The sequence below is a fragment of the Vanessa cardui genome, chromosome 19 (genome assembly GCF_905220365.1).
Source record: "Vanessa cardui chromosome 19, ilVanCard2.1, whole genome shotgun sequence".
NCBI classification, from domain to species: Eukaryota; Metazoa; Arthropoda; class Insecta; order Lepidoptera; family Nymphalidae; genus Vanessa; species Vanessa cardui.
The window spans coordinates 3,339,428-3,352,432 of record NC_061141.1 but is presented as its reverse complement, the minus strand read 5'-3'; the positions used below and the strand labels follow the sequence as shown (position 1 = coordinate 3,352,432).

The 13,005-nt window shown below is 31.2% G+C and overlaps 1 protein-coding gene across 1 annotated transcript; it reads right to left on the bottom strand.

Moving 5' to 3' along the window:
- Nucleotides 1-5,778: 5,778 nt before the first annotated feature.
- On the bottom strand, nucleotides 5,779-12,318 carry LOC124537985 (Hermansky-Pudlak syndrome 5 protein homolog). The gene is made up of 5 exons (XM_047114986.1): nucleotides 12,118-12,318; nucleotides 11,308-11,418; nucleotides 10,275-10,511; nucleotides 7,546-9,789; nucleotides 5,779-6,242 (listed from the first exon to the last, which is right to left on the bottom strand). The coding sequence occupies exons 1-5, from the start codon at nucleotides 12,211-12,213 to the stop codon at nucleotides 5,904-5,906; spliced, it is 3,027 nt and encodes a 1,008-aa protein (XP_046970942.1). The 5' UTR covers nucleotides 12,214-12,318; the 3' UTR covers nucleotides 5,779-5,903.
- Between the last annotated feature and the right edge of the window lie 687 nt (nucleotides 12,319-13,005).

Below are 13,005 nucleotides of genomic sequence, written 5' to 3'. Positions count from 1 at the left end.
TGCTACATTGTTTAATAGAAAAATATAACGTTCTTGTACATGTATTTTGATCAAATGAAAAATAAATTTATAAATGTAGCTTGATAAGAAGCAATATACTTTTTGGTACATTTTGATTACAGAAATATGGTTAATCTCTAAACACAGAATATACAGTCATGAAATATATATGTCTATTTTTTAACGGATATAGAAGGGCAGCTATATTTATATGTTCTAGGTTTAATTCCAAAGTCATCGTCTTAATCTCATACAAAACAAAGACGAATATAATTTGAAACGTTTAGCGACATTTTGATCAACGGTTTGACAATATCACGTAATGTCACTTTTGACATGTGTCATTTAGCATTGAAAAAAGATGGCCAATAAAAATATACGACAAAACCAATGTCCAATGACAGTTCCAATGTGTGTGTTCCAAAATTTCAAATGAAACACTAATTAAAAATTACAATAACTGAAGTTACCGTAAGTGAATCGATTAGCCCAATGACGTGACAATTGAAATGACATTGAAATTGACAGGTGACATAATGTGGTCCAATCCTACGCCAGAATATATCAGTCTGCTTGTTCTTCAGGTTCCATCATTAAAAATAATTCTAAATTTGAATTTCGATTTGAGAACACATCAACAACAGATAAAAAATTACTGACCCAAATTCATGGTTACGATAAGGAAAGCGTACAAATACTATTATATTATACAAGTCAAATACTTTAAATACTGCATAGTTCTGCGATAATACAAAAATATAAAAATTATTCTTATTAATTCTTAGGATACCATTTGTATTCGTGTTAATTTGGTATTATAACATTAAATTGATGAGCCTAGATTTCAAGATAATATCCACAGTAGTCAAGAAAATTTTTTAAACAAGAATTTTTCTATCAGATAGTCTGTCCGACTATTGTCTACGAGGCGTTCTTAAGGAGTCATACCATTGCTACTCACGAAACAGAAGGTTACAAATACCGAATTGAATGAATGTACAAATATTCATTGTATATGTAAACGTGACGTAACAGACGTGAAATAAATAAATTTAAGAAAAAAGTTTCATTAGTAACATAATTATATTTTATACGCGTCACGGGCGTATAAGTGAGTTGAGGCAGATATATATGTAAGTAACATAATGGTATACGAAAACGTCTTACACCCAAGACACGATAATAGAGGTCTCTATTCAAAAAATCATTGTAACGTTGACAATTTTGTCAAATCCGAAAATTAATCGATTCATTTTAAATCTCATAACCGGTCTTTAATTCACACAAATACAATCAAACTAATTTCTTTAATTATATAACACAAACAAACCATACATTCGAGAATCACATCTAGTATTCAAATTGTATTTCTAATATCAAATCCACCAATCACGATTAAGCATTCAGTTTTATTCCTCTCTTAGAGCTAGCGCGCATCGGTGATTTTTGTCATGGTGACTGTTTCGTCACTCTTGTCAAGTCCGTGAATACGTATGGAGTTGCGCGCACGTTACGACGTGATAATTGGGTGACAGTTGTGTCCGCCGACCGGCGAACAAGCCCGTGACGAAACTGTCAGCGTCTTTATGTCTTTTCATAGCAATGCGAGAAATGAGTACCTAGTATTCTCTTCGCTTTCTTTTTCTCTCGAGTTTACAGAGAACGACCGTCTCTTCGAAATCCATAGTGGCAAATGGCACTTCGATTTCGAAAATGTTTTGTCACTGTCTCTATTAATGAGCGCACTCAACTTTAAAAACGTGACGTGACAATGACAAACACTTTAAAGTCACCGTGACAAAAATCACCAGTGCGCGCTAGCTCTTAATATACATATTTATGTCACCGAAAGATTATAAACATTTCGATACCTCACAATCTCACGAGATAGATTATAATCTAACGGTATTCACAATTTTACGGTAACATATACATATATTATAGTTAGTGTTACAATTACTATAACGAACTGCCACATTAATTAACATTGTTAAAATTAATATAACCGAATTACGTTATGGTTTAAATAAATCAGTCCAAAATCGATTTTTGATAGGTAAATGAATATCCTAGTGTTTATTAGCCAATTACTTTGACTTGTATGTATACTAGATACGCTTATTACGGTCAATTGACCACAACTTACAAAAACATCAAAACTACAGTACATGTAATCTCTTTCCCTTTTCAGTCACTGTGACACATTTACCAGCCTGTCCAGTAGTATACATATTAGTTAATGGTCTATTCTTAAAAATTTAAACTTAGAATGTCACCGAATACAATTACAATGTTTTTTTTTTTCAAATTTATTTTGAACAAGGGCGTAAATTATTCGTCGTTAAATCTTTGTCACTATCGTACTAAAAAATTGAATGTTTTTATTCGGTTCTGTAATTACAATATTTTAATGTATTACTTGAAATTAGTTATTGAAACTACTTATTGAAATAAAATAGATATATAACTACACAATGCCTCGAAATCAAAGATCGAATGAATGGATGAACGATTGAAATAGTCGCTTCTCAAAATGGCTTCAATATCTTATCATTTCCTTATTCTACTTATTTAGGGTCAGTTCGTTCATCATGGAATCTTATGGTCGGTAGCCTGTCCCTTTATTGGGAATGCAAAAGACAAAAATCTAGGAATTAAGCACAGATAATAATTACACACTTAACAATTCCATCATCCATAGAAATGTCGTAAAAGCCTACGTGAGGTAAGGCTCTAGATATATAAAATTTTACAAAACAGTACGAAAATGTTATTACAAAATATTATTTGCAAAAGTGCAATCAGAGTAAGAAAACCTTCGTCAGTTTTCAAATTCATTCCTTTATCGAGTTTAAGCTGTTAGTACCTTTTGAATCTAAACATCAAATCATTGCGACGCAATGTGTCATTCTCGATCGGTAAAGCAGATTATCGCTCATACTGAGCACACGAAAATAGATCTTAAGGTGACGAACCTTTTCTTACCCCGACTGTACATTATAAGACTAAGAATTTATATATATTCCGTAACAGTAGTACATACATTCAAAACTTTAATTGTAATATATAATAACTAGATATGAGTCAATTTCTAATCAATATTTTTACAGAAAACATATTATTTTTAAGCTGATATTTTGCATATAAATAATTAACATACCTAAAACAGATTGTGCTAAATTAAATTCAGTAAAAAGATTCGAAATTTAAATGTTATAAAAAAAATTTTAACACAGTCCCGTGATTTTAACTTAAAACTAATACAGAATGGCACCTTATATAATAATAACTTTGTAATCTGTGACAAAATAAACTAAAATCGAGTCTATGGAGTTTAGAAGTAAGAAGTTTTAGTTGTTCTTCAAAATTATGAAATTAAGGCTTACACCTTCAAAAGATTATATTTTCAAATGATTCTGTCAATAAAATTTACTAATTCGAAAATATAGATCTATTCAATCTCGGAAGCGTACCCATTAAATTATCTCATATTTCATTGAATGAACTAAAAAAAATATTTTTTTTGTTGACTGTACTCTTAGTCGTATCACGCACACTAATATACTGTATAAGCACGAGAGTCACTCACACTAATGCACACCGATAATTTTACAGGGAGGGGCGCGCCTTCTTTAATGTGTAGATCTATAATAAACATAAGCACTAATCTCAGGTTATATATTTGTATTTCCTGAAGTTAAACCTAATCCACAGTTTCGATATTCTCATAGTTATGGAACACTAACTTCTAATATTTCCGTAGACATTCTTACGAATGAAAACACGTAACCTCTTCCACTTCTTATCTCTACACTCCATTGGCCGGCCGCTGAAAGAAAGTGTCTTACGACTGTCAGTTAGAGTAATGTAGTCTAGTGACAGAAGAAAAATAAACAAAAAATAATTGAGTTTGTAAACCTGCAGTTTGGTTTAAAAAAAAACCTTTAATTAAATTTAACCGTAATTTATAACACTTATTGTAGTCATGTTTTTTAATGATATTGTTCGTCAATTGATCATTTAAAATTAACAAGATTATTCAAAGTTGCGTTACCCATTTGAATACGAAAACTCTTTGGACGCATTCTCTCAGCAGCGGAAAAATTAATAAATATTTGAACTTCAGCAAACACAATACAATTGTATTTATTTTCATTACGGCTAGCACTAAACAAAAATCATAGTTTAAAATATTATGTTAATTATAATTGGCTTTTATTAATTAAAAAATACATTTAAAAAGTACTGATATATTATACATAAGCTGCTGGGCTAATGTCAAATCAGATTAGTCTTATACTGCTTCTAAGGTAGGTCACACATGTGGTATTATTTTATACAGACAATCAATGATGTTCTAGTAAACAGATATGTCATTAACGCGTAAAAAGTGAAGACTAGAAAACGTCCTAATTGGGACGTTTGCCTTTAGTCGTTTTCATTATAGTTATGCCAGTAATACGTACGTTTTGCGTAATTAAAACATCTAGTTATCCCTTTTACTTATTGCTTTTATCAAGCTATCCTTTTCACTTGCAACGAAATTTAAAATAAACGGTCCCCGGCGCGGCACACTTTTTTCTGTTGCTTAGTATGGGTATAACATATCTGTTTATTAGAATATCATTGCAGACAATCAAGTTTACTTATTATTATACCCCCCCTGACATGAGATGACGTGAGCGAGAAAACAAATCGTCAATACAAAATTAAGTCGTGATATTGAAAACGCATTCAACGCTTAAAATACACCTGATCTAATTGAAGTGATCTCTGTAAGTATATAAAGCCTATTCCAATTCCAAATTTCCAAAACTTACATTTCCATATACAATTATATTCGATAGTAGTTGTGCTATAATATATACTACAAACAATTCTTCTGTCTGTGTTTAAGTTTAATCCACATAGCTATAGTACGACACAACTTAGATGTCGCATCGGCAAAATTCGTAAAACCGATCACATCCGAATTGAGTACGCTATCCCAAATTATCACTATTTATTTCTCATGCGATTATGATCTTTGCACAGACCTAATAACTCGTAATATCATATGACCTAATATATTCGTCAATTTGACACGTCGATTATAGATTCACGCGTCAGAGAAAGCAAATGCATGTATCTCTGACGCGTGAATCTATAGCGACGAATAGCATCGAATGGCGCGATAGGAAGCTATTTCTATTGATTGTGTGAATCGGCAGTAATCGGTTTTATTTCATTCCATTGCATTTTCCGATGCTACATCTAATTTGTGTCTTACTATACATATATGAACTTTAGTTTTACTTCCATGTTCCAACAAATTCGAAATTCGAAACGTCTATTTCTAGAAAATTAATTATAGATAGATAACAGCTCGACCAAGGGTAATGCATCAATTGATTTCAAAGTTGTTTAGTATATTCATATTATGATTGGAATAGGCTACACTTATAGAAAATAACCGTTTTTTAACCTAACAGTCGAAAAAGTACCATATTACGCATACTCCATGATTTTCTTTCTTTTAATTTGGATTGTATTAATTTCTCACTAAATTTGTTTAAGAATTCCTACACATAGTATATTACACTTGTCTTAATATTAATATGCCAAGGCCTTTCATTTCAGTGCTACGTTTTGGCAGTTAAATAAAAAAAAAAACCTATTACTATAAATTGTTAAAAGTTTTTACAAACAATATCTCAATTTTTTTTATTTTTATTTAATACATTTAATATTGTTTAATGAAATACGACAATATTAAGACTAGATTAGATAATTCGCGTTTATATAAATATATATTTTATATTCGTTTAAAATATATATGATCTTAATTAATCATAATTTAAGTATTATTAATAGCAACCCAAGATCTATATAAATTACACAGATAAAAAATAATACACGATTATTCATTGGAGCGTACAAGAAGGGCACAGTTTGATTTTATTCAAATTTAAACAGGCACCATGGAATATATGACCGCATTTGAATACCCATAGACCACCGTCTTCGATTAAAACCTCATTTCTTAATGGCAACCCACATAGTGTGCAGTCTGTGACATCTGCCATAGTCAAGGCCATCAATATGTCATTTAGTATTGAATTTTCCGAATTTTCAAAGTCACTTGGTGATAGCTTTTCGTATATTTTCTTGAGGCCCCAATTAGGTGACGTCGCAGCGACGGTCAGTGGTAAAGCTGTATTATTTATTGTTCCATCAGAAGCATTTAAGAGAATCTTGTGTATCTGTAATTGAAACGAATATTAATTAAAACAACTGTGTATTATTTTTCCTGGTGTAAAGCTAGAGCATGGATGTGGATGGATATAGAGGTAGAGGACGACCAAGGAAACGATGGATGGATTGTGTGAAAGACGATATGGCTAGAAAGAATGTTACTTGTGAGATGATGTCTGACAGAGAAGTATGGAAGGAGAAGACATGCTGCGCCGACCCCAAATAAAATTGGGATAAGGGCAGGAGGATGATGGTAAAGCTTCGTGTAAGATCATCTAAGTATTTCATCAGCAGATAGATATTTCTTTAGCAATTTACTGTAAATCTGGATCATTTAATGGATTCCAGTTTTGACGCAAGCGACATCTTGGTTAAGGATGCTTGGTTACTGTTAAGAGATTATCATGTCAAGTTAAACAAAACTATTTCAATTGTACTACTGAACTAAACATCTATACATTTTTAACAAATTTGAAATTTCTTTAAAGCCTTTTTTATGGAATAGGTTGGCGTGCGAGCATATGGGCCACCTGATGGTAAGTGGTCATCATCACCCAAAGACAATGACGCTGTAAGAAATATTAACTATTCCTTACATCGTCAATGTGCCACCAACCTTGGGAACTGAGATGCTATGTCCCTTGTGCCTGTAGTTACACTGGCTCACTCACCCTTCAAACCGGAACACAACAATACTGCGTACTGTTGTTTGGCGGTAGAATATCTGATGAGTGGGTGGTACCTACCCAGGCGGGATTGCACAAAGCCCTACCAAGAATGCATACTTAGTACAAAAATTATAAGTAGGTTTAAATATCATGAGTAAATATTTATGTAAATAGGTTTATGATAATTTTAAATATGTAAATCAGTCTCGATGTAAGCGATAATCTCTAACATTAGGTGACATAGACAATAAAATGTATTTCTATTTGATATTTCAAATAAATAACAATTTGTTTTATGAACACAAACATAATCTCAAACCAGCTTATTTTTTATCAAATAGTAACTCTACAATACAGAGTAACCATTACATACATATATTGTATATAACTAACATGATTGTATTATTTAAATGTTGAAAAAGAGTAACTACTGAGTTTCTTGCCGGTTCTTCTCGGTAGAATCTACTTTCCAAACTGGTGGAAGCTTCACTTAATTGTTAAATGACGATTCAAAAGTGCTTGTAAAAGCCCACTTGAATAAAATTTATTTTGATTTTGATGGGTTAATAAAGTAAAAAATTCTAAATAATTATTAATGATATCATATAACTAAATACTACCGTAAATAATAATGAAACATTACCTCATTTCGAGAGTCCTTGAAATCGTACGAGCTATAAACGGTGTCGACCATCGGAATCGTTATGGTACCATCATATTTCCCATACAGGACCACTAACAAGCATGAATGGTAAAACCTCATCGTCAAAGCGCCCTTTTCAATCAAGTTCGCATATTTTTGCATCAATTTGATTGCATTTTTACCTCCAACTGATTTAATAATCATCGAACCGAGATTATCCCAACTCAGCATATCCTTGACGGATATATGTTCAAACTTTTTGTTACAATTTAAACATATATTAGCATACAACGTTGCGTATAACTGTATAGCTCTCTCCCACGTCTCAAATGTGAACTGAGGTAAGAATGAATGTAGGAGATTTTCGTCTAGCATTTGTAAGAGTATTCTTAGAACATTTATCAAGTCTTCATTTCTTCTTAAGTACAATATTTTCCTCCACAGATATGGCATTCTTTTGCATACTTCATAGCACTGTTCTTTAGTTTGACTAGACCACTGTTGTTCAATGAATTCATCTATAAGATCTGAGAACACAGGCATCTGACTTGTCCTTATATACGGTAGTGGAAATCCGCACTCACAACCTATATTCGAGTGTTTCTGAGTTTTTATATTAACAGCAATACATGAGTCTACAAAGTATTTGTATAGAATTTCATCTTTTATTATCATGTTCAGTAATTCGTATTTGTTCAACGATCCTTTTAAATAAGATAGGAATATATTATTCGGTACAAATTTCGATTCTTCAACAGCTTCTATCGATATACAATATTTTTCTAACAACAGCATTAGATTATATACATCGTTAATATCATCGGCGTTGTTATCGATAATCGAGTTTAAATTCGTTTCAGATTCTTTATTAACAAGACTTAATCTAGAATATTGGTACAACATTTTGCAAACTTTATCCTTTTCTAAATTATTATTGTCGACTTCTATAGCGCTTTGACTAGATTCTCTGAATATTATATCGTTTTCTAAAACTACTGGTACGTCGTCTATTGTGAAATCGTCTCGAGGTATCCACTTCGGGTACTTCTCGTCATTTATCTGCCTATCCGGTATTGGATCATTTTTATCGATGCTCAAATGTTTCATTTTGTCTTCGAAATCTTCCCATTTTTCTCTGAGCATCTTTTTACTTGAGTTCAATTTATCTGATACTGTGACGCTTATGCCTTTTAAAGTTTGCAGTGCCTCTGGTGGCAATGGTCCAAATTTATTATCATCGTTATTTTTTACTTGAATATTATCATCTAACAGTGATTGTGTATGATATGTGTTGTCCACGACATATATCCCAGACTTCATTTGAGTTGCATCACTCGATTTCAACGTATCAAATTTATCTATAACACTATCTAATGTTTCTAACGTATCACTATTTTCTATTTTATCTCTTAAACCGCTCAATATATGTAATTTCGGTGATAAATCACTTGATAACAAATATTCTTTGAACAAGGCACATAAATCAGCACACAATCTAAACTTGCTATCAGCGTAGCATTTAACTAGAAACTTATCTAACTTCATAAACCTCAAGCTAATTAGAGAGCCATTTGTTAACCACACATATAACAAGTCGTTATAAATCCTGCATTCGTTTATATTGTTGTACGCATCAAACCATACAGTATTATCGACATCTTGAATATTCAAGAAATACAACGAGTTCTTGCTATATGCGAATATGGCACCATTGAGGCTGTATATTCTCGTAAAATTCACAGATTGTCCATTAATTATATCTTGAGCATTTTTCATTGTGAAATTTTCATTTTCATATGATTCATTCGATATGAATGTCATCGGTTGTTTTGCTAGGACCTGTTTGAATTGATGAGTCCTGCGAACCATGCCATCGATAGTAGCCTCCCATAACCTAGATGATGGTCTAGCACAATATATAACCGTATTAGCGAATTCTTCACCAACGACAAATCTCACATCCTCATCAACAATGTTGAATTTTTTAACTTCAGTTTCAAAATCTTCAGTTGTGTTTTCCGTCACACCGTTCGTTAGAGGTTTCTCAATATTAGCAAAGCATGCTCCGAATTCGCCGTCTCGTAACTTTTGTCCAATTTGCCTGTACTGTTCCTGTATTGTATTACATATGTAACATCTCGATAGAGTTGACACAAGTAACATGCACTCTTTCGCTTCGAGTTGGCAGATACGTGAATCTAAACTCATAATAATCTGTGTGGAGCTCTGGAACATTCTTTTTGCCTAAAATGAGTTGTTCAAATTTAGAATATAAATAAGTTTAAAAATCGGTTCAGTTTTAACAACAACAACAGCCTGTAATTTCCCACTGCTGGGCTAAAGGCCTCCTCTACCTTTGAGGAGAAAGTTTGGAACATATTCCACCACGCTGTTCCAATGCGAGTTGGTGGAATACACATGTGGCAGAATTTCTATGAAATTTGTCACATGCAAGTTTCCTCACGATGTTTTCCTCCACCACTGAGCACGAGATGAATTATAAAGACAAATTAAGCAAATGAATCAGCATTAAACTTTGATTTGTGTCACAGTAACAAGTATGGTTTTGCACAACATGGATAACATTTCCCCACAAAATGTATACGGACATTTTAAAATATTTATATATTACAACTTTCCACATACAAAACAAGTTTAAACTTCCAGGGTAAATAAACAAAATATAATAATTAACAAACAGCCAGGATATCAAAATCCAAAATACTTACAATAAAATTCTGCAACTGTAGAATTGATACCTTTCCGATGTCATCACCGGTGAAAAGCATATTTCTACTCCATGTCATTGCTGTAACCTCATTTCCTTGGTGCTCCTTGGATGATGTCGTCGAAAAACTACCGCTTAGCGATTGTTCACATTCCGTTACAGTGACGACACCTTTTCCATTTGCAAAACCAATGTGCCTCTCATCCGATGATATTGCTAATCTGGTAATCGGTCCATCCTAGAAAAAATAACAACAAAAGCTTTAAACTGAACAAGTATCAGTTGTAAGGAAGATATAACACATATATTATAGTTATTAGTTTATGTATGTGCCCATGTCCTTTTATGCATTTAAATTTACCAAAAAACTCCTTTTTATATCAGTTATTTGTCAGTGAAAGTCCCTTTAAAATCAGTCCAGCTGTTCCAGAGATTAGCTGGATCAAACAGACAGAGAGATAGATGGATAAAAATTGTAAAAAAATGTTATTTTGGTATATGTACCATTTATACATACATATGCATTGAGAAAAAAGGGCCATATTAAAAATTACAAACAGACACTCCAATTTATTATATGTATAGATATAGATGTGTATCTAGTTGCTTAAATATTTTTCTCCCATATTTTATCAGTCTACTCCCCAAAGGTTGCAAAGGAAGACTGATGTAGCAATATAGCCATCTGCTGTACCTCATGTAAATTTAAGTCTTTATGTATATTATGCTTTTAGTTGTTAAGTGTGATAAATATATATGTATTAATAAATAATCACTTATTTAAGTATTTAGTGGTAATTATCTAAATAGTTTTCTGTTAATTTGGCGATAAGTTTAACTAATTTATGCAAAGAAATTGATATATTGATTAAATAAAGCTTTGTTGCACAGAGAAAATATTAAAGGAGTTTAATGATTGTATTTGATTAAAGTGTGGGATTTAATATATTTTCAAATTCAATTAAATTGGTTTTACTCGCTCAGCTATGAATTGAATATAAGAAAATATTTTAAAATTACTTTATTATACTAACCTTACTTGGAATTAGTTGTATAAACTCACAAGGCCATCTGTTAAACACGTAGATCCCACCACTGGTAGCTCCGAAAGCAATCAACGATTTTGATACATCGAAGCTAGTGTACTGAAAAATTTAATGATCAAATTATATACATAACCTTATGGATATTTTAGAAAGAATATTGAATATAACTTGTCTTGTTCTCAGAAAATTTCTTGTACATAAATATAAAACCTGGGCATTCTTTTTTTAAGAAATATGTAAATGATAAAGTAATGTAAATAGTATTCCTAAAAAATTATCCATGTTAATTATTTCAGTTTTATCATTTAATTCAATCATTAGTATTCAAACAAGACTTACAGACATGAATTTTACAAATTATCATTTATTAAAAATTTTTTTTAGTGTAAAAAGTAAGCTGTGTGAAATGTTGTGACACAATCATATCAAATGTTGAGACAACTGTTTATGCTAAATAGATGAATAAAATTCTCAATTAATTTACTATAAATTGATTTACATATACCTTTTCAAACAATATGTAAAAGCTGGCTCACGTCTGAGCCTCAGAACAATTATTCAATTACAAAATGTATGTTATACTGTATACAATTAACTAGGTATTTCGAGAATTAAAATTAACTTGTCTCCAAAGAGTTTTTACTCATCCAAAAACAGTTCCTTTGCCAAAACTTTTAATAAACAAAAAAGTTAACAAAAACAATCTTTCATAAAACAAATAGTTTGAGTTTAATTATTCATAAATAATTATAGAAAATATTATTTTGATTAGTTGCCAAATACATCATAAAAACTAACCTTTATCCGTTGAATATTCTTAATGGGATAGTTTACGATTTCAGTGACATCGGGTAACTCTTGGAGCATGTAAGGTGGTATATTAGAAAGAGACATTTTACAAGATCATTTTACGATTAAGTTTTTATTATTAAAAATTCTCCAAAATTTTCTGATTTCACAATATAAACATTACAGACAAACTGAATTTGATTTACTTATATGACAGACGACAGTGACAAACAGAAATGACAGTTGACATTTAACAGTAACAATAAATTCGTACGATGAAATAATGAATAAGAGAAAGGAATAAATTCGATTTAATTTGTGACCAAAATACATAACAATTATTTAAAAATTGTACTGTAATTTTATAAAGAAAAAATGTTATCTCTGTAAACTAACTAAAAATAAATCTAAAAGTATAAATCTTTGAAGAAAATAATTTATATTTCATTTTTGCTATTGGTTCAGATTTAGGTTTTTATATTTTTTTCATTTAATTCATTTGAGGAGTAGAGCAAAAATACTTTTTTTAAAGTATAACATCTCGCCTTGTTGTCTGCTTGCGTTGGTTGAATTGCGATTCGATACATAGTAACTATTTTAAATTTATTTTCTACCTTTCATGTAAATATTATTATAGTCCTTTTCTTAGTCATGTTTGTATTTATTTCACTTACCATACATATTGAGTCCACTACAGATAATTAATATGATGTTTTTGTTAAGGAGGTATTTACAGTAAGCGGACCAGAATGAAACCTTCATTCCGGGTGAGACGAGATGGCTGATGGTATCCTCATATGTATATCATATGAAGTATACTCTACAAATGATATATATGTCAAGAGAATTGGCCTAATTATAGTACTTATTATTAATAAAATATTGAAGTGTTTATAT